The following is a 22,049-nucleotide window of genomic DNA, read 5'->3' on the forward strand; positions in this document are numbered from 1 at the left end:
ATTTCATTTAGTTTTAAGATCATAGTTCTAATTGAGGGTTAGCGATAGATCAGGGTGAAAGCTAAAGGGTTTTCTTCATCAGCAAACAGACCATTTAAAGCAATAATACCAATTATAATATCCTAAAACACATATACACGTTGAGAAGTTTCACTTCCAGGATCAGAGCAAACAATTCTATATAATTAATTCTTATTCATCTTCGGCCATTAACTTGATTTTGTTATGTCGTCTGTTTCTAGACTAAAAGGAGTCTCAGAAAGCTGATTCACTGCTTCGTACTCTCTCATCATTGTCTATGCGGTGTCAGCTCAGAAGCTCTGTCTGTAAGTCTGTTATTTGGACTACCAGGAATTAAGAGTACTTGGAAAAGTCCTTTTTGTGAGCTCTGAAATTGCCTTTCTTTGTTAAAGGCACGTTCTAGTCCATAACTTATAGCTCAGTGTTGAGGCGTACTTGAGAGGGAAAGTAGAGACCTCTTGGTGACTATAAGAGTAAGTGGCTATGGTTAATTAATGATGAACTTAAATAGTGTCAGCAGGAAGTAGAGGTAAAATTTTTTTAACAAGGTAAAAGACATTAGTCTTATTCAATCAGTTTTTTTCCTGAAGGATTAGAACATTACAGAGAGTGAGGGCTTTTACATATTCAGGGCCCTTCTCAAGAGTATATCATCCTTGGCCGGCGCCGCAGCTCACTAGGCTAATCCTCCACCTTGTGGCGCCGGCACACTGGGTTCTAGTCCCGGTTGGGGCGCCGGATTCTGTCCCGGTTGCCCCTCTTCCAGGCCAGCTCTCTGCTGTGGCCCGGAAGTGCAGTGGAGGGTGGCCCAAGTGCTTGGGCACTGCACCCCATGGGAGACCAGGATGAGCACCTGGCTCCTGCCATCGGATCAGCGCGGTGCGCCGGCCGCAGCGCGCTGGCCACGGCAGCCATTGGAGGGTGAACCAACAGCAAAGGAAGACCTTTCTCTCTGTCTCTCTCTCTCTCACTATCCACTCTGCCTGTCAAAAAAAGAAAAAGAAAAAAAAGAGTATATCATCCTTGTATATTATTTATAGTGATGATGTTTTACCTGTGCAGAATTCTCTTAGGACAGGCTGGTCTTCTCATCTGATTTGACAAATCGTCCTATGCAATTCATGATAGCCTTGGACTACTTAAAACTAAAGGGTAGACAAGCAAGTTTTGAAGATACTGTCCAAGGAGGAAGTGGTTCCAGAAAAGGGGGGAAAAGAGGAGCGCTTCTGGGAGTGGCAGTGTGGACAAAAAGGCTCAGGTGGTGGCGATGCAGTAAAGGTCAGATACACTCTGTGTGACAAGCATGGCAAAGTCAAGGAAGCCATGGAAAAGCTGAAGTCCAGAATGAAACTCAGTGATGTGGCCGCACAAGGGGGCAACTTGGGTTGGATGACCAGAGGGGCCGTGGTGGGACTGTTTCAAGAAGCAACATTTGCCTTGCTTGTAAGTGGGATGGAAAAGCCTGTGTTCACAGACCCACCAGGTAAGACAAAATTTGCATATCATGTTATTATGGTTGAAGGGAGAAAATAAAATCATATAAATTTAAAAAAAAAAACTAAGGAGTATAGCAAATAAACCTATTATTTCCAGGATTTTTTCTTTTGTAAGATTGAAGAACAAATTATGGTGATTGTCCAGAATTCCTCCAAGAAAACTTAAAGAAGAGTTTAAAGTCTTAAATAGACTTCAGGTATAAAATATCTTGGAATTTTTTTCCCCTGAATTTATGGTCTGTTGAATCTTGGAAAGGCAAAATCAAGTAATAATCAAAGGAGATTTTGTCACTGGGTTAGTATAGGATTGTGGGAAACTGCACACTGAATGTTTGTGATTAGGCTACCTAATAAAGTGACAGTAGTTTATTTTATAATAAACAAGAAACTTTAAATGATTTGCAACTGAGGAGATGTTATTTTAAATGTGCGAGGATAGTCTAGTTAGCACAAAGCATAAAAAGTAACACTGGTGACCCCAAATATCTGCTCTCTGGACTCATTACTTAAAAGAATAACCTTTCATTATCAAATCATAGACTGGTTTCCCCAGATTAGTCTTTCATGTCAACAGCGATAACGGCATTTTAGTTTTACATTAGTAGGATGCTTGTCATGCATTACATTTTTCAAAAAAAATTAATGAATGAAGCCATCAGAATTGTACAAACTTTGCTACAGTTTTAGCATTACTTCCTTGTAGACTTACTGTTTTCTAGTATTATAAGTCAAGTCAACTCAAGTCCTCTTTCTGCAAACCTAAAATTTCTATTTCCATCAACTTCTATCTGTCATGGTCCTCTTTCATATTTTAGAACAATCAGACACTTTAAGACAGGAGTATTTAACTTAGAAATACTGAGAATTATGTTGACACTGAAACATCACAAAACATAATCACTATTGATGTAAAAAGACTTGTAACAATCATAATTTAGCTTAGGTATGCACAAGTTTTATGTTTTTTTATCTGATGAGAATAAGCTTATATTTTCACTAAACTAATATAGAACAGTCAAGAAGTTGATATAAACTAAACTCTTAATGATAAAGCAAATCCAAATCATATTTAAAAAGGGAAATTAAATAAACTTATTTTCTAATAGGGGAAGACGTTTCTGAGTCAGTAAGTTTGATGAGAAAGGTCTTTTTCTTATAAGGAAAGCACATTTAACTTTTTTTTTTTTTTTTACACTTCTTCAATCTTTATTTGAAAACTCAATGTAATTTTATTGATGACAAAAGCATGAATCATAGTTAGGAACCTCCAAGGATCTCTTAATGAAGTATAATAAGCTACTCTGTACCAGTATTAAATGGCCTCCAACTGATGTTTATTTTATATATAAATATACAGATATATTTTTCTTCCTTCTTTCTTACTCTCAGCTGCCAATTCATGGTTTTGTCATTGAGCCAACCTTTTTTTTCCTTTTTATGATTTTGAAAATCAGATATCGACTTGATTTTAAAATGTTCTAAAAAAAGAGAGTTCCTAAGTGCAGGTGAAGTTTTGAGAGGGTCCTGTGCACATGAAGTGTGAGCACTTCAGTTCATAGACCTTAGGACATCGATTTGGGCTGATCAGCAGTCATTTTAATTCGCTTACTACAGAGCACAGTTTGTAATAGGAGGCATCACTGGGTAAGTTAACTCTGGAGGGCTGGGATGATGACTCTGGCAAATTAGGTGTTCTACATACTAGAAAGTCTGTATAAAGTAGAGGTGGTAGTCTTTTCTTCATCTATTTTGATATGTGCATATCTCCCACAATTCCAAGGTAATCATAGCTGTTGAGTGCTTCTGGTTTTGTTTGTTTGTGGTTTTTTTTTTTTTTTTTTTGGTGTGTGTGTGTGTGTGACAGGCAGAGTGGACAGTGAGAGAGAGAATCAGAGAGAAAGGTCTTCCTTTACTGTTGGTTCACCCTGCAATGGCCGCTGCAGCTGGCACACCACGCTGATCCGAAGCCAGGAGCCAGGTGCTTCTCCTGGTCTCCCATGCGGGTGCAGGGCCCAAGCACTTGGGCTATCCTCCACTGCACTCCCGGGCCACAGCAGAGACCTGGACTGGAAGAGGGGCAACCGGGACAGAATCTGGTGCCCCGACCAGGACTAGAACCCGGTGTGCCGGCGCCGCAGGTGGAGGATTAGCCTATTGAGCCACGGCGCCGTCCTTGAGTGCTTCTTATAGTCCGACGTATACAAATCATTTTTAAAAAGGAGAAAATAAAAAACTGAAAAAAAAACCTAGTGTGAAAGTATTCATTGGATTATTGCCCAAAGCATCTATGCCCTTGTGGAGACTCAATGAATTCCCACAAATTGCATTGTAGCCATCTGGTGTTTTCTTTCTGGCTGATAGCAGTTATCTGCAATGCCTGGGAAACAACATTCCTGACATTTAGTGCTATAGGGGACCACACTTGATCTTTATTTCTCAATCTTATGGGAACATGACATCAGTTCTCATGAGGAACCATGAGGTCTGGCTTTCTACCACTGTGCATTTCCCAAAGATAAGATTGGTGTTGTTTCCCGGCACATATACTGTTTGTGTGGTAGTTATGTAGATGGGTACAATTTCTGAATCAGCACTTCTCTGCTATTTGGAAGATGGTTTGTTCTTATAGCTCTTTTAACAGCATGGAACAAAGAAAGGATGTTAATATGCATGACACTGAGACCTTGTCTGTCTTGTTCCACAACTCCTAGCCTGATTATCAGAATATTGGGAGCATTGTATCCGTGTGGTTGAAGAGAGGAGGAATTGAATTTTTTTGATATCCATTTATGACATTCTTTCTGGCTTTCCTTATTCTGTGCTGTAGGTTGCTCCCCTGCTCCCCAGACAGAATGCCTTACAAAGACTGCAAATATATCAGCAGAGGTGGAGTCTCTCTGTTTCCAGAAAGGGAAAGTTTCCCTCCCAACCCTCATTTCAAAACCAAAAGATGAAAAGTGAGTTATTTTTCCTGGCTTTGAAAATTGGTTGTGGCTCTCCAGGGTCAGAAGAAAAACCAGACAGCAGGTCAGAGAGTCCTCATTGTGTACTGTTGAGTACATGATACAGCTGATGTTTCTAAAAACTAAGTGAACGTCCAGTTGAGCATATTTGTTCCAGGGGTTTTGATATATAATACCTCTATTTGTTCTCTAAGCTCCTAAAGGGTAAACGGGTGCAGGTGCTTTTTTAAGAACCAGAGAGTAAACTAGGTTGGTATTATTTAGTTTTATAATTAGGAAAAATATGTTCCACAACCCAAGACCAGTGAGCATTATCAGAGGTTCCTCCACTTACAGGTGTGTTTTGCTTTTCTGTTTGCTTCTTGCTGTCTCCATTGCCTAGTGACTCTTGACCATCCTGCCACCCCAGACAACTTGGACATTCAGACACTTTGGCTGTGCTGAGCTGCATTTTAAGTTGGACAGCATTTCTTGGTTGGGTAGCAAAATGAAAAATGTGAAGAGAATGCTTTTTTTCATGCTTAGTCATAGTATTGTTATTTTTTTAAGGGCAAGGACTTTGAAATGTGAAGGCAAGCTTAAGACTGGAAAACTGCTATGTCCTGCAATTTGACTTGAAAGGAATCTGCTTCCTGATGTGGCCCTTTCACTTGCTGCATTATGTCCTGACCATCATGTTAATTTTTAAAATATTGTTGCACTAGTGGGAAGTGAGCCCATTAAACTGCACTGGGGTGAGAGGTCCGTTTACTAACTAAATGAGCATTGGCTCCGACTTTTTCAAGGGATATTTGGAAATGATGGCTCTCTTCCTATATTTGTGAGTAGAATGGCTATTGTTAAATTAATTGATTTACTCTTCAGATTCTTCCTAAGCCCTAAACTGAATTATTCCTACGGAGCCTTTCTTAGCTCTAATGTTTCGAACAGCCAGGCAGTTCTCACCTCTTCCTGGCCTTCTTTCACTTTCATACCTTGCTGGGAAAGTTTGTAGAGTCTGGCTCACAAATATAATGAGAACCATGCAATTTAAATTTTTCTTATGTTAAAAGAAAAAATGACAAGATTAGACGATGCTTTTGTCTACTAAGTAAGTTATCCATTCTAAAGGAAACAGCCTTACTTTGTTTCTAAAGTGAGAGTCAATCTATAACCACTGGTATTATAAAGAACAATGTTATCTGAGCTTTCATCAGATCACCTTGGGACGTTAGAAGCTAAAGCAAGGACTTTGAACAGCAGGTTGCTGGTGTATATGTAGATGTTCATTAAATGTTGAGGGAATTAATCATCAGAAAATTAGGACTGCCAATTCTCCTAGTTAATTGAGATTAAAAAAAAAATTGTCACATCTTGGTTTTTTTTTCCTCTGTCTTCAACTGAAGATATAGATGGGCAAACAAAGAATGGGAAGGGACAAAGTAGCTGTTAGCAATAGGCTAAACACCTTACATTAAGAAAACAGAGCTAACGTCTTAATGTGGTTTTACATTGCAATGGCCTATGGCAATTGCTATTAAGAGCACATTCTTCCGTCCTTAAGAGCAAACCTTGGGTTCTTGTTACAGTGGCAGTACAAGCTATTGCCTCTTGATGGTGCCAGGCATTTAAAAGTCTCTGTTCAGAATTTGAGGGATGCAAGTTCTGAATGTTAATAGTGTAGCATTTCCCAGCTAAGAGCTGAAATATACAGGGAAACTTTGACTGCTAGAGGCCCTAAGTGACAGCATGGCAGTTGTGATAGGAGATCCTTCTTTTTCAGAATGATACATCAATACATGATTTTTTTTTTTTAATAAGAAATAAAGGTCACAAATAAATTCAACTGGGTGAAATTTGAAATACTGGCTGGATGAAAATTGAAAATAGAGCACATTGACAGCAACAGGGATATGGAAATGGAAGTGAATGAAGACTGTTGATTTTTCATAGTGAAAGGGATATCCATATTTGTTGTCAAGTTATTTTGTTTTAAATTAAAAGCTAACTATTCATTGATTTTAAAAAATAGATTTGGTGACTGTGCTAGTTAATGTTATAAAATTTTTTCTCTTGTTCTAGAAAACATTATAGGACTATTTCCTCAAATACTTTTAAAATGTGAGATTGATTTTTTAAAAAAAAATGCAAAAACAAGTATTACAATATAAACACACATTCATTACTTTCTCAATGGACATATTTTATGTTAGCCACCTCAGTGTGCAGTTCATGACCTGTTAGAAAGCACTGCAGAAAATTAAATCCTTTTTTGAGGTAATTGGAGGTCACATTGCAATTGTAAGTGACTCAGAGAATTCCTTTATACCCTTTACCCGGTTTCCTCCAGTGTTAACATCTTGCACAACTAGTTCCAGACATCCGCGATACCGACCTTGACACTGTCAATACAAACAGTACTAATACCACAAGGGTCCCTCATGTTGGCCTTTTACAGACACACTCACTTCCTCCTTAACTGCTGGGAACCACTAATCATTCTCCATTGATGTAATTTTGTCATTTCAAGTATGTTGCCCAAATATAATCACATCATATGCAACCTTTGCATCTTCCATCCACTGGTTCACTCCCCAAATGGTCGCAATGGCCGGGACTGGGCCAGGCCAAAGCCAGGAATCTGGAGCTTCTTCTGAGTCTCCCATGTGAGTGCAGGTGCCCAAGCACTTGGACCATCTTCTGTTGCTTTCCCAGGTGCATTAGAAGGGAGCTGGATCGGAAGTGTATCCGTCTGGACTTGAACTGGTGTTGATATGAATTGCCGGCATCACAGGTGGTGGCTTTACCGGTTAGGCCACAGCACTGGCCCCTTTCCTTTGGCTTTTTCCACTCAGCTTGATTCTCTGTGGTAGCAAGTTGATTCCTCTTCTTCAGCTCTGAACTGATATAAATGGGCCAAAAGGAATCCCAGGGAGCTAACTCCCCTGTCTTTCCTTGGGCCCTCAGCCCTAGCTGATGTGTCTTTTGCCAGCTTTCAGAGTTTCTGTTATCTTGTATGTGATGTGCAGATTTCTTAGTTGCATGTAGTGAAGGAATAAAGAATAGTATGTCTACTCCATCTTCCCAGGAGCCAAAGTCAGTGAGAGTAGGTTTTTGAAGTTCAGAACAGCCAAGAACTTTGTTCTGGTGAAATCTAATTGACTATGCAAAGAGATCATGTTCTGTTGAAAAGTTTGGGTTTAGATAAGTTGATGTTTTACATTCAAAATTGCTAAATCCTAATCAGCTGTGGGATTGTTTTTAGGATTTGGAAAAAGGGCAGAATTTTAAGATAATGCAGAGTAGAAGGAAAAGGAACAACAGTCACAACCATTTATTGTTCTTTCATTCTGGTAGAATAACAAAGGTGAAGCTTTGAAAGGTCATTTCTTTTTTTTTTTTTTTTTTCAGTCAGGTCACAAGCACCAAGGCTTAAGTCATGTTTGGCAGAGATTGTAATTTTACAAGTTACTAATGTTACTCTCAAGTTTGGAAAGAAGGAAAAAAATACTGTTTGTTTTCTAGCTCTATACATAATACTTTTCGAATTTTCACACATGGTATTTTTCCATGTGATGCATATCTCACAGATAGTTACATGACAATATTTAGTTGCTATGTAGTAGTCTTCCCTTCTTTTTTGTAATTTGACTTTCCTAAGTTTTTACTGACTTTATGCCTAAAAAAATTCATTTTTTAAGAATAGGCTGTATTTTCAAATATAAAGACTTAAAAGTTTAATACTTCTTGTGCATAGATTTTGATCAAACTTGTAAAATATTATATAAAATTCTGAAAGCATTTTAATGGATCTTCTGAAAGCATTTTCATAGAGTCTTCCAGAAGAAAAAAAGCAGAAATTTGATAGAGCCAGAGTGGAAATGCAGAGATAACTTTTGTTGTGTTTTCTTTAATGATGTGGAGCAATAGCACAATTTCTTTAACAGAGGGTGCTAAGGTACCTTGTATATCGATTTTCTTCTGAGAGACTGTCCATGTAAGAGTAAGAACACCTGGCATGTCTTCTAGATGTTATGTGGAGATTGTGATTACATTGATCGCATGAATTTCCTTTCTTCTTGGCCAGTGGTTTTCAGTCAACAGCGGGAAGACCGTTTCCCCCTTACTATGTTATGGAGTCATTCATAGCAGGCACTTTTGTTCAAATGATATCTTTAAATATTTTAAGAATAGTCTGTATGCATCCTTAATATTTCCTAAAAGAAAACCATTTCATACTGCCTATCTGCCTGTTGGTTTTAAATGTAAAATGATGCCAAAATGTACCAGGCAAACAAATAAAATACAGAAAATCCTAGGTGCATGGCAGTTGTGATTAGTGATTAACCTGATTAACCTAACAAAATGCAAGTAATAACCAGAAGTGGAAAAAGTAAAAAAAAAACCCTCTTGAATGAAAAGTTAACAGAATTAATTGAATCAACTTATTAGAACATGTTTGTAGTGAATGAGAATAAAAATATGTACTATTTATAACCTATATAATTGATATGATGCTTTTTTTTTTTTTTTGATAGGCAGAGTGGACAGTGAGAGAGAGAGACAGAGAGAAAGGTCTTCTTTTGCTGTTGGTTCACCCTCCAATGGCCGCTGTGGCCGGTGCACTGCGTTGATCTGAAGGCAGGAGCCAGGTGCTTCTCCTGGTCTCCTATGGGGTGCAGGGCCCAAGCGCTTGGGCCATCCTCCACTGCCTTCCCGGGCCACAGCAGAGAGCTGGCCTGGAAGAGGGGCAACTGGGACAGAATCTGGCGCCTCGACCGGGACTAGAACCCGGTGTGCCGGCGCCGCAAGGCAGAGGATTAGCCTGTTGAGCCACGGCGCCAGCCGATCTGATGCTATTAAGTTATTAAAGATCATAATAATTAAAGATATTTAACATTAATTAAATATTTAATTATTTTAAGTTCTCTTTTTACAGTATAAACTGTAAAAATGTATAAATTGTTTCTTACATGGATATAGCTAGAATCAGTAATAGATGCAAGTGAGTTTGAGAGAGATTAATACAAGGGTGAGTAATAGTAATCCTTTAAAACAGGCATGGGAGGAATTGACTTACAAGGTGGGACTAATGGACATGAATGTCTTTGAGTATGAGTAAAGACAGGATATGACAAGCTCCTCAAGTATTCCAATGAAGCATGCATTAGATAACACAGGGACATCCAGACTTCCGAAGGTTAGAGTAGAACCATGGGCAATGGGAATAGGAACTTGGGTTTGATGTCAAGGGTAAAGTGTGTGCATATGGGAGGAGAATGGAATTTTTTTAAGATTCATTTATTTCCAAGTCAGAGTTACACAGAGAGAGAAGGCGAGGCAGAGAGAGAGAGAGAGAGAGAGAGAGAGAGGTCTTCCATCTGCTGGTTCGCTCTCCAATTGGCCGCAATGGCCAGAGCTGGGCCAGTCTGAAGCCAGGAGCCAGGAGCTTCCTCCGGGTATCCCACACGGGTGCAGGGACCCAAGGACTAGGACCATCTTCTACTGCTTTTCCAGGCCATAGCAGAGAGCAGGATCGGAAGTGGAGCAGCTGGGACTCAAACCGGCGCTCATATGGGATGCTGGCACTGCAGGCAGTGGCTTTACCTGCCCCGAGAATGGATTTTTTTTAGAAGACAGTTCTTTCTGTAGGGAATATTTATTGCTCGGTATTGGTGGGGACCAATGGATGGAATGGTAGTGAGAGGTTGAAGATAATTTCCTTGCCTGGTTAGTGTGTCACCTAAATAGGGCTCTTTTGCTCTGAGCAGAGGCGCTTGGACCAAGGGGGAAGAGAATTGTGGTCCTTGAGAGAATTCTTTCTCCTTCCAGATTGCTAAAGGAATCTCAATGGACTTGTATATTTACAGGGAGATGTTAGATTGCAGAACATGTTTTTCCTGTATTCCCTTGAAAACAATTAGGTTTGATTTTCAAGTTTGCTTGTTTAGAGATGGCTCCCGGAGCCCAGGAGCTAACTGTCGATTTCACTTCAAACTTGTGATGAAAACATCTCTAGTCAGGATTAACACACTGAACGTCCACTATCTGACAGTCACCTTTGTTAGATGTTGAGCATAGTGTGTAAAGCATTCTCACACACAGTCCCTTATTGAATTCTCCCCAGATCCCTAGAGTAGGTGCTAATTTTACTGTCTGTTTTACAAACCAAATAATCCATGCTCAATATGCTGATCTTGATTTTAAAAATTACTATGTTGTAAGTCTGGTAAGTGCCAGAACTTCAAATCCAAATACACATTCTCCCTACTTAAACTGAAATATAGATTTTGCTCTTAAAATCCAGGAGTTCTGGTCCTGCACTGTGGCATAGCAGGTAAAGCCGCCACCTGCAGGGACAGCATCCCATATGGGCACTGGATCAAGTCCCAGCTGCTCCACTTCCTATCTAGCTCTCTGCTATGGCCTGGGAAAGCAGTGGAGGATGGCCTAAATCCTTGGGCCCCCTTACCTGCATGGGAGACCTGGAAGAGGCTTCTGGCTCCTGGCTTCAGATTGGTCTAGCTCCGGCTATTGTGGCCAACTGGGGAGTGAACCAGTGGATGGAAGACCTCTGTCTCTTTCTGCCTCTGCCTCTGTGTAACTCTGCCTTTCAAATAAATACATAAATCTTTATTTAAAAAAAGTCAAGGGTTCTATAGTGGAGAGAAGTCAATTTAACCAACAAATCCTTGTAAAATAAGATCACAGAGAGAAGTTCTGAGCTTCATGAAAAGTCCTGTCCGCCTTGTCCGAGGTGCTTCTCCTATTTCTGGTCAGTTTTTTCCTGGAGAGGGGGAAAGCAGCCCATCAGGTTCAGGGTATCCAGTCTGTATAAAGGCAGGAGCACACTGCCCAGATGGCAGAAGGCCAGAAACGATGGGGAGTGAAGTGTGGAGCTTTAGCAGCTTCTCTGAGATACAGAGTGTGGTGTGAAGGAAAGTGGGGAAGTGGAAGAGATCATCTGCTAGGTGAACTGATCAGGATGGTTGGTTGTGTACTTGGGGGAAGCTGAAGAAAACTTGACATTGACAGAGCAGAAGGAGTCAACAGAGAGAATAGGGAAGGGTGGGAGAAGGGAGGATCAGTAGGACAAAGCCACAAGGACAGTGGGAGGGTGCAGCTGTGAGAGCAGAGGGCCTCACCTCGCAAAGGCGGAGGAGGACTCTGTAGGTACTAGAGCTAACACTTAGGCTGTCTTGCCTGTGTCCCAGACACTGTTTTGAGTGATTATATTCCAACGCAAGCAGGCTGACCCCAGAGTTCATGCCACTATGGTACATTGAAAAAAGAGGCCCAGCTAGATAAAAGCAGAAGAGTGAAGTCCAGGGAGTTGGAGGAGGGTGGCTTTGACCTCCTTAGGCAGTGTGTGTGTGCAATTGGATCTAACTATCTATCTATCTATCCACCTATATGTTTGTTTGTTTTCATCTATTTGAAAGAATGACAGAGAGACACACAGAGATCTTTGACCTGCTGGTTTACTACCCAAATGACTAACAGACAGTGCTAGGCCAGTTCAAAGCCAGGAGTCTGGAACTCCATCCTGATTTCCCATGTGGGTGGCAGGAGCCTAAGTACTTCTGCCACTATCTTCTACCATCCCAGGATGCGTCAGCAGGAAGCTGGATCAGAAGCAGAGCAGCTGGGACTCCAACCAGCACTTTGATACAGGATGTGGGTATTACAAACAGCAGCTTAACCAGTTGTACCACCATGCCAGCCCTGGTGTGATTGATTGAATATATTGAGTGTATTTGAGAAGTGGGTATTGAAAATCACTGAGTGGCAAATGTGGTCCTAATTGTTTGCGTATGTCTTATCTTCCCTTACTCCATCATTTTCCATTATTGTGGAGGTGAATAGATGTATACAGTACCAAATCTTAATCTACACACGGCAAATGTCTGTTGATCACTTAGTAGCTGTCACATTGATAGTTGCTCTCCACACAAAACATGACACTTTCATTTATCAGACATGCCTCTTTCTGGGCCAGCCTGACTAGTGAGGCACTCATGCACTTGCTGTTTAAAGAGAGAGTGGCAGAATAAAGTACTTTCCTGACCACAAGCCTGAAGGCAGACTTCCCAGCCACACTATAAAATCAAATATTCTTAGCTAGACATTAAACTGACTTCCATGAAAATAACCTGTAAAACCAAACACAAAAACCATTATTTTGTATACAATTTCTCAGTCAGATTATTTGTCCTAAAAGTATTAAAAGCAATATTAAGGCAACATTGGAGTGAGTGTGAAGACCAATTGCAAGGTTAAAGGGCACCAGACTGCCCGACTTCTGACACGCACTGCAAATCCAGAGCTTCCCGAAGCCACCCTCAAGTTTGATAATTCACTAGGACTCACAAAACTCACTGAGTGATGATAGTCAAAATTAGAGTTTATTAGAGGGAAAAGTACAGAGAACAGCCAAAGGATGAGACCCACAATGCAGAATTCAGAGAATTCCAAATGCGATGCTTCCAGGATGCTCTTCCATTCTCTCTGTGGGATCAGGATGTGTGACTACCAGCGCTAGGCATTGGGAGACTTACCTGAGTGCTAGTGTCCAGAGTTTTTATCAGGACCTTATCCTGTGGGCATGAGTGATTGACCACGTGTTTAATCTCGTTCTTCTGGTTGACTGCTATCTCATGACCCGCAACCCTCACACCAAATCACATGGTTGGTCACTGGAGTGGCCAGCTTCCCTCCTAAGATCATCAGGCACGGCCAGCCCTGCCCTAAACAAAAATCCTCAGATTGAACTGAAACGGTTTGCCTCCCAGAAATCAAAGGCAGAGGCTAGACTCCTCTTTGGGCAAGGCCAAATTCTTTATTGCACAATTAGTAACTGAGCTTCTTTAGTAGGATCCTTGCATTCCTCATCTCCAAGTTTGGGGTGAGTCTCCTGCCTAAAATTGGTCAGCCATTATAGGCTTCTGTTGGGAAAAAAAGAAAAGAAAAAGACAAAACATGATTTCTCCCTTGTGCTTCCTGGCAAGTGTGGATTGAACAAGGCCTCTGCCCCTTATTTCCTCACTTAGTGCTCAGGCTGTTGGATCCAGCAGCATCTGGGGCATCAACTCTGTCATTGCAAAGCAAGGCAGCAATCCATCATGTGCTGGCTGTTCAGGCAAAAGCGACACAGTGCTTCTCACCTTTCACTGGCCAAGGCAAGTCTGAGGCTCATGTGTACTTTGGGGGTGGGGAAGTAAAGAGCCGTTTTACCCTGTGTCCAGAAAGAGATGAAATCATCGTAATAGCTCCAGTTATTAACCCCTAGGGATTTATCTCTAATGAAAGACTTCTCTTTTCCCCCTGTTGTCCTGCCTCATTGGGACACTAGGATTTATTCAAACAATCTTGGGAATTCTGCTGACTTGCTGTGAGCCCTACTTCTCATTGTGCCCCCCACTTTTATTTACTTATTCTTCTTTAAAAAATGTATTTGTACTTTATTTGAAAGGCAGAATTACAGAGAGACAGGGGGAGACAGAGTGAGAGACAGATCTTCCATCTGCTGGTTCACTCCCCAAATGGCCACAATGGCTTGGGTTGGACTACATTGAAGCCAGGAACCAGGAACTACATCCAGGTCTACATCCTGGTGGCAGAGGCCCTAGCACTTGGGCCATCTTTTGTTGATTTTCCAGGTGCATTAGCAGGGAGCTGGATCAGAAGTGGAATGGCGGCCGGCGCCGTGGATTAACAGGCTAATCCTCTGCCTTGTGGCGCCAGCACACCGGGTTCTAGTCCCGGTTGGGGCGCCGGATTCTATCCCGGTTGCCCCTCTTCCAGTCCAGCTCTCTGCTATGGCCCGGGAAGGCAGTGGAGGATGGCCCAAGTCCTTGGGCCCTGCACCCGCATGGGAGACCAGGAGAAGCACCTGGCTCCTGGCTTCGGATCAGCGAGATGCGCCGGCCTCAGCGGCCATTGGAGGGTGAACCAACGGCAAAAAGGAAGACCTTTCTCTCTCACTATCTCTCTCTCTCACTATCCACTCTGCCTGTCAAAAAGGAAAAAAAAAAAAAGAAGTGGAATGGCCAGGACTGGAACAGGTACTTATAAGGGGTGCCAGCACCACAGGCAAACTTAACCTCCTGTGCCACAGTGCCATCCCCAACCCCCACTTTTAGGCCAGTTTTTCTGACTCTAGCTGCTGCATTCCGTGGATTTACTCTAAAAGTTTTTTGAGACCATTGGGATCCCTTGAATCCTGATATAGGAAGGAAGACTGTTGGCTTGTTTCTATGCAGGAAATTCATCCCTCTTCGCCACAAAGACCGCTTCTCTCTAGCCACGTACCAGCGCTGATCTGAGTCTGTCTTTTTTTTTTTTTTTTTTTTTTTTTTTTGACAGGCAGAGTTAGACAGTGAGAGAGAGAGATACAGAGAGAAAGGTCTTCCTTTGCTGTTGGTTCACCCTCCAATGGCCGCCATGGCCGGCGCTGCGCTGGTCCGAAGCCAGGAGTTAGGTGCTTCTTCCTGGTCTCCCATGAGGGTGCAGGGCCCAAGCACTTGGGCCATCCTCCACTGCCCTCCCAGGCCACAGCAGAGAGCTGGACTGGAAGAGGAGCAATTGGGACAGAATCGGGCGCCCCAACTGGGACTAGAACCCGGAGTACCGGCACCGCAGGCAGAGGATTAGCTTAGTGAGCCGTGGCACCGGCCTGATCTGAGTCTGTCATGACATTCTGTGACTCTGTGCCTCTGCTTCTGTGATTTCTGTCCAGAAATGTATCCCACTGCCCCAACAGACCAGGTAGGCTCTTATTTATCTTTGAGGTCTCCATTCACATTTGTTTTTCTGCTATTTCTGTGGATTTGTTCCCCATATGTGAATCCATAGGTTTTTCTATAAAACTCCTAACACTGTTTTCTGTAACAAATCATCCATTTGTGCTTCCTGTTAAAGATTGGATGATAGAATGGCTTTTATCAACTTTGTATTCCCAGCACATCCTTAAGAAGTGAATAACTTTTAATAGATCTCTGTTGAGCTGAAGATCGTGGAGACATTGAATCCCTAGGGTTAACAGAAATGAAAAAGCAAAGCCATATGCATGTTACCATAGTTTATTTTTAAAAAAGAAAAAAAGCCTCCCTTTACCCAAACCGTGTCTCACATTAAAGTATGATCCTTTTGTGCTGTGTAGTGAATGACTCCACATATTTAATTCTCATACAAGGATTTCGAGCAAAGATTTCACATGTGTGTAAATGTCAGCAGCTGGCCTTCTGCAGAGTTACCTATTTGTGCGAGATATTTACAGTCCTATGGCCTAGACTGACTGGTGTTTGTTCCAGCGGCCCTGGATGGCTTTAGAGGATGGATGGTATCGCCTGCTGAGGGCCTTGAAGCTGCAAAGGGGCATTGTCTCAGACACATTCCTCCAAAGAAAGCAAGCCCTGAGGTCCAGAAACACACCCCCAGCCCACAGCTTTTTTCTTTTTGGAACCTCTGAGGAGAAAAAAATGTGCATGTCATTTTCTTCAGGGATATTTTATTATAAGACTTATGTCCCTGTCAAAGCTTTCTTTGATATGTGTGGAATATAGAGATAAAGGAAAGGGGGAATGGGAGAGAAGAAAAAAAAAAAATGTATTTAAAATAATTTGATTTAACGTGACCTACTTTCTAAGTCTTTAGCACCTGTATTTTGGGCCATTTGGTATTTGGGCTCTGTACTGTCGGCTTTTCAAGAGAATGAGTGGCAGGAGCCGGCGCCATGGCTCACTTGGTTAATCCTCCGCCTGCGGTGCCGGCCTCCAATATGAGCGCCGGGTTCTAGTCCCAGCTGCTCCTCTTCCAGTCCAACTCTCTCTTGTGGCCCGGGAGGGCAGTGGAGGATGGCCCAAGTGCTTGGGTGCCTGCACCTGCGTGGGAGACCAGGAAAAGCACCACCTGGCTCCTGGCTTCGGATCGCTGTAGCTCCAGCCATGGCAGCCATTTGGGGGGTGAACCAATGGAAGGAAGACCTTTCTCTCTGTCTCTCTCTCACTGTCTAACTCTGTCAAAAAAAAAAAAAAAAAAAAAAAAAAAAAAAAAAAAAGAATGAGTGGTAGATTGCTGGTTTGAAAGTGGGTAGGATTTGGACAGCTCAAAGAGGGTAGTGTACTGACTTAGCAGAGTGCCCGGTGACACTTCAAAGAAAACTGACCTCTAGGTAGAGGGCTGTACATCTCACATTTTAGTGGTCCTGGACCAAGCCTGGTTGCACTTATGTTCCAGCATAATCCTTAATAGCACACTGTTTGGTACGAGAACAGCTTTTTTGTCTGGAACGATCACCCAGGTCTTGGGTGGTACGGGGTGTAACAAATGGGAAATATCAAGACACCAGAGTGAAGAGGTTTGAAGGAAGAATTGTTTTTAAAGGTACTTTCTTTCCAGGGTTTTCCTTAAAAGGCTTCTTTGGGGCTTTCTGAAATGTCTCCCAGACTGTTCTGACGCACTTCTTCTTGACATCAGTTTATTTTTCTTTGGTGAAGCTTTTATGGGGCCAGTGTGTCTCCATGCAGCCTGGATTTCTCTTAGACTCGTGGGCAGCATTGCTGTGTGTGTGTGTGTGTGTGATTCAAGCCTAGATGGATTGGCTGTGAATGGGGTGATAAGAATAGAGAAAAACGCATGCCAGTAGACCAAACTTCCTGTGCACAAGCCTTTGAATACTGTGTTTCACGGTCTGAAATAGCATTCATCTTAAGACTGGATCGTTTATTCCCCCTGGAATTAAGCAATAGCACTGGCAGCAGAAGGAACTATTTTGGGAAGAGCATGTGGGAGGAATTTTGCTATGTATTCCAGAAGTACCTTTAATGCTTTTGAAGACTGCACTGTTCATTAGATCCCTGAGAGATGGAAATTGACAACTTCCAGATAATCTCAAACGTAATTAATGCCAAGGGTAATGTATGCTTATTGTGATCTGCAAAGATTAGTCACAGTTGAGTTTAGAATCCTCAGTAATTACCCAAATGGCATAAAGAGAACTTAGAGATTAGCTTCTAATACAGATGATAGTAAGAAGGATAAGATCTAGTGTCTTGTCCCAGGCTCCCTCTTTTATACCCCTGCAGGTTGCTTTTGCATATTCCCATGTAGACTTCTAGATTGTTAGAGAAGTTTAAAATGAGTCCGTGAATGTTGTGTGCCCCTTACTCCCTCCCCCGTAAGCTGAGGTGGGTAGGGCTTGGCAGCTGGGGGCAGCTGAACAGATAAATAGGCAGCAGGGCTCCTGGATGGACAGGGCGCAGAAGAGCCTGGGGTGAGCTTGTGCAGCTGAGTCTTCTGTGGGAAGAGGCCATGAGGACCGAGCTGCACCTGGAGTCCGGAAGTCCAGGCAGTGAAAGGGAGGTGGGAGCATATAGAAATGAACTAGTTTAATAGTAATTTGATCAACCTCTTGCATTTGGGGGGAGGGTAGGAGTACTTTAGAGGTCAGATATTAGTCGGATATATTTTATATGATTTTCTATCTTGTCAATTAATGAGTTTAATAGAAACCGGAGAGTTATGTTGGGTTGTTCCTGTTTGACTTTTCTGCTTATTACTACTTTTAATTAATAAAAAGCTAACTGTCTCCTGAGTTTTCTCTTTACAAATTAGATGCCATCGGCATGAAAACAGCAGCGCGGTGCCACTTCATATTTTTCTATATTGTTACTGATCAGCAGTTTGGAAAATGGTTTTCAGTGGACGGCTTTGGAAGGCTCTTTTCAGTGTGGTAAACGGAATCACAGCATGTGGCTTTTGTATTCTTTTTCACCTCAGCATTGGAACTAATGTGAAGGATAAAGATGTTAAGTTTTCACTCCCTACACAATGCTGTCGAAGTTTCTGAAAAGCATTTTGTAAATTATACCCTGTTGCTCACAATACAGCATTAATTTACTTAAACATCATAACTGCCTACCTGTTGTGCATGGGAAGCCTGCTGAGATGTCAATTAGTGATACAATTACAGATTTCCATGACCTATATCTTGGTCTTTTTTTTTTTTTTTTTGACAAGTGTACTATCATTTTATTTTCCAATTAAATGAATGAAAGAGTTCACGAGGTCACAATTTGAGCTGAACTGATGTTGTTCTATCTGGAGTTGGTGCAAGATGGTCTTTGTTTTAGTGCAACAGTACTAGGTTTTTATAATTTTAATTAATCACATGAGCAAATAGTGGAAAACATGGTTCTGTGGTCACCAGACATTAAAAAGTTCGGAAAATTTCAAAGCATTTCAAGAAAAAAATAACATAGATATGCCTTTTAAATGAAAAGATTCTTGAAGTACCTTTGCCCTCTTTGTGTGCCTAACAGCACAATAATATTTCTATCCGAAGGTAGAGAATTGCCTTTAAGTGAATGTTCTATCTACAGTAATGAAAGCGCCAGATATTGTTGGAAGTAGATGTACTATAGAGGGTGGGACGGAGGGTGGGAATGGAATGGAAATCTTAAAAAAAAAAAAAAAAAAAAAAAAAGATAGCGTTTGGAGACAGGCTTGAAGAAAAGGCTTGCTGGTGCTGATGGGTGCGAGGGTCAGCCCTGGGGTTTGTAGGGAAAGGGCATAGTATGTCAACCCATACTTTATCAAACGCATCCATTGAAGATGAGGGAAAGTCAGCAGCCACTTTGTGCCTGGGTCCGTGCACGGAGTGAGATCGCCAGCCCCCTCGATCGTTTTCTTCGGCGCTGTCTCCTTTGGCACACCCTCTGACCTTCCCCTCCTCTCTGCCTCTAGGAGAGACAGCGTCTGGAGACGATCCTCAGCCTCTGTGCTGAGTACACAAAGCCCGACAGTCGCTTGTCCAGTGGCACCACCGTGGCGGACGTGCAGAAAATCAACAAGGAGCTTGACAAGCTGCAGCTCTCCGATGAGGAATCCGTGTTTGAGGAAGCCCTGGCGAGCTCTGATTCCAGATACAGGTGCCACCGGAAGGGCTCGCTCCACGATGCGGACTTGGCTGGCTTCGGGAGCCTGGGTCAGAGTGGTGGCAGCTTCCTTGCTCCCAGGAGCATCAGGAACGAGGAACTGCTCCGTGACCTCACCAGGACGCCCCCACCACCACCCTCTGCCTTTCTGAAAGCTTCCAGCGAGTCCTCTTACCTAAGCATCCTGCCGAAGGTAATGTTCGCCCAGCCACTTGGTGTCTAAGATCCCACCAGGGGTGATGCTGGCTGAGCTAAGAGATAGGATTTCTGGCCCAGGACTATGCAAATGCTTTGGCCTGGAGATTGGAGATTTTATCATGCTAAGAATGTTTCAGTAGAGCTTCGGTATAAGAGGTAATTAGATAAACAAATATAGAAAATTAAGGTGTTACTATCAAGCAGTATATTTGTAGTGTGAAAAATGCTGCAGCACAGAAGAGTGGACAGTTTCTCTTCTCTGTGCCTCTCCCAGTAGTACACCTGAGAGGTAAAGATAGTTACAAGTGCCTTAACTTGCCTTCATCGGATTCTCTGTCATATATGGCTACACACATCCACATGTACACACAGGGTGCCCTGCCTTTTTTTCCCCTCCCTAAGTGTCGTGGGGAATCTGCAGATTGGTTTACCCAGTTCTCCCTTATTCTTGTTAATGGTGGATTAGTGTTCTGTTGTTTGCAAGTATCATGTAAGTTATTTCCAGTTTTTTGTTAATAAAATCCACATGCAGCCAACATTCTATCCTATCCATTTTTGTGCATTTATGCAAATGTACCTGTAGGATCACTTAGTAAAAGTAGAATTGCTAAGTTCAAAAATTTGTACATAATTACATTAATATTAATTATAAATTAAATATAAATATTAATTGATATTTCCAAATTATACCCTCAAAAATCAGTGTCTTCTGGTGACACTTGCACTAATAGGACATTTGTATATATTTTTTGAAGCTTTCTTATTATTTTGTTTTGTTTTTTTATTGAATACTAGGAGCTGTTTGTGGTAAGCAGATTAGTTTTTTATCATGAGTGGTTTTCCCATTGACTTTATGTTTTTGAACAAACAGATTTATTTGCAGTCACTGCTATTTCTCAGTGTTTTGGTTGCATATTGGTTTAAAATATCTCTCAAATTTGAAGATTTCTTAAGTGAAACTCAAAAGGAAAAATTTTTGATTCTTTTTTTTTTTCACACAACTTAAGAATTTTGTTTATGGAGAATAAAAAGAAACCTCTCCTCTCTTTTGTGAAAAGGATTTGAAGGAGCTTACTACAAAAGACATAAAATTTTAGACTAAAATTTGAACACCAAAAATAGTGAATAAGAGGAAAAACATGGATAGATTTATTTATTTAAGAGTAACTAACAGTCAGTAATTAATTTAAGTAATTTAAGCTTGATTCAGAGTCTTGGCAATTGAAGCCACAGAGCCAAAAAGTAAGATACATTAGTTAGGCTGGCGCCGCGGCTCAATAGGCTAATCCTCCGCCTTGCGGCGCCGGCACAACCAGGTTCTAGTCCTGGTCGGGGTGGTGGATTCTGTCCCGGATTGCCCCCCTTCCAGGCCAGCTCTCTGCTGTGGCCCGGGAGTGCAGAGGAGGATGGCCCAAGTGCTTGGGCCCTGCACCCCATGGGAGACCAGGATAAGCACCTGGCTCCTGCCTTGGGATCAACGCGGTGCGGTGGCCATTAGCGGGTGAACCAACGGCAAAAGGAAGACCTTTCTCTCTGTCTCTCTCTCTCACTGTCCACTCTGCCTGTCAATAAATAAAAAAAAAATTTTTTAAAAATCTTAAAAAAAAAAAGATACATTAGTTAATGTTTGTTAGATGAGAATGACACATACTGATTCTCAAAAACAGATATCCTGTTGTGATGAGAATTTGCGTGTTAGTGGTTTTTAAAATTTGTATTTGTTTGGCTGTGGCAAGACTAGTCACTGAATGTTCCCAGTCAGAAGTCCATATCTACCTATGAGTTATCCCATTAGGACTTGGACTGCCAAGTATATGTTGAACACCCATCCCATCCCATCTTCCCTCTGGTGGCCATGTCCACCTTACTCCTTCTCAGTGGAGAGAAATTCTGCTGCATTATGAGAAAATTGAAACTGGTAGAAGCTAAAATTACTAAAGAGTAATCAAGTCAGTGACCTTTCATTTGAAAATTTGAGTTGTTGCCAGCTGCCATTGAACATCCTGAGAAATGTTAATTTCTTTTTCATCTCAAATCTTTTCACATTTCTTCCTTTATGGAGATCTGCCAGGTTTGGGTCAAAAATCTTGAGCTGAGCTTTTGTCAAGACTGTCTTTTGGGAGACAGGTTTCCTCTTGTCAAGAGCACTGACAGGAAAACTGTAGGTGCACAAGGGAGCAGATCCCGGTAGATGTTTTTAATTGCTTAAGTATGCTCTCATGGAAGAAGAGAGCTGAAGCTGCGAGTAGCATCCATGCTCACAGATGTTGGACCATGGATCCTTCAGAGACAGGAATCATCCAGGCTACCCTGGGTTACCACCCGCAGCTTAGATACAGCTCATTCAACAGGTCGATAGGTCCAAGGAATGGGTTTTTCATTTATTACTTTTCAAAGACAGGCATATATTGCCTTGAGAAAGGAAATACAGGACCCTTAGAAATAACCTCTGGGCC

General features: G+C 41.9%; 1 protein-coding gene across 11 annotated transcripts in view; it reads left to right on the top strand.

Annotated features, from left to right (window-relative positions):
- PHLDB2 (pleckstrin homology like domain family B member 2) overlaps positions 1-22,049 on the top strand; it is a 237,559-nt gene that overhangs the window by 155,899 nt on the left and 59,611 nt on the right. For all 11 annotated transcript variants that reach the window (XM_062207977.1, XM_062207912.1, XM_062207919.1 and 8 more), the window contains one exon: positions 19,205-19,588. In XM_062207977.1, coding sequence (XP_062063961.1) covers positions 19,205-19,588 — 384 coding nt within the window. The remainder of the gene's footprint in view (positions 1-19,204; positions 19,589-22,049) is intronic.

This window comes from Lepus europaeus, chromosome 2, assembly GCF_033115175.1.
Source record: "Lepus europaeus isolate LE1 chromosome 2, mLepTim1.pri, whole genome shotgun sequence".
In the NCBI taxonomy this organism is placed as follows: Eukaryota; Metazoa; Chordata; class Mammalia; order Lagomorpha; family Leporidae; genus Lepus; species Lepus europaeus.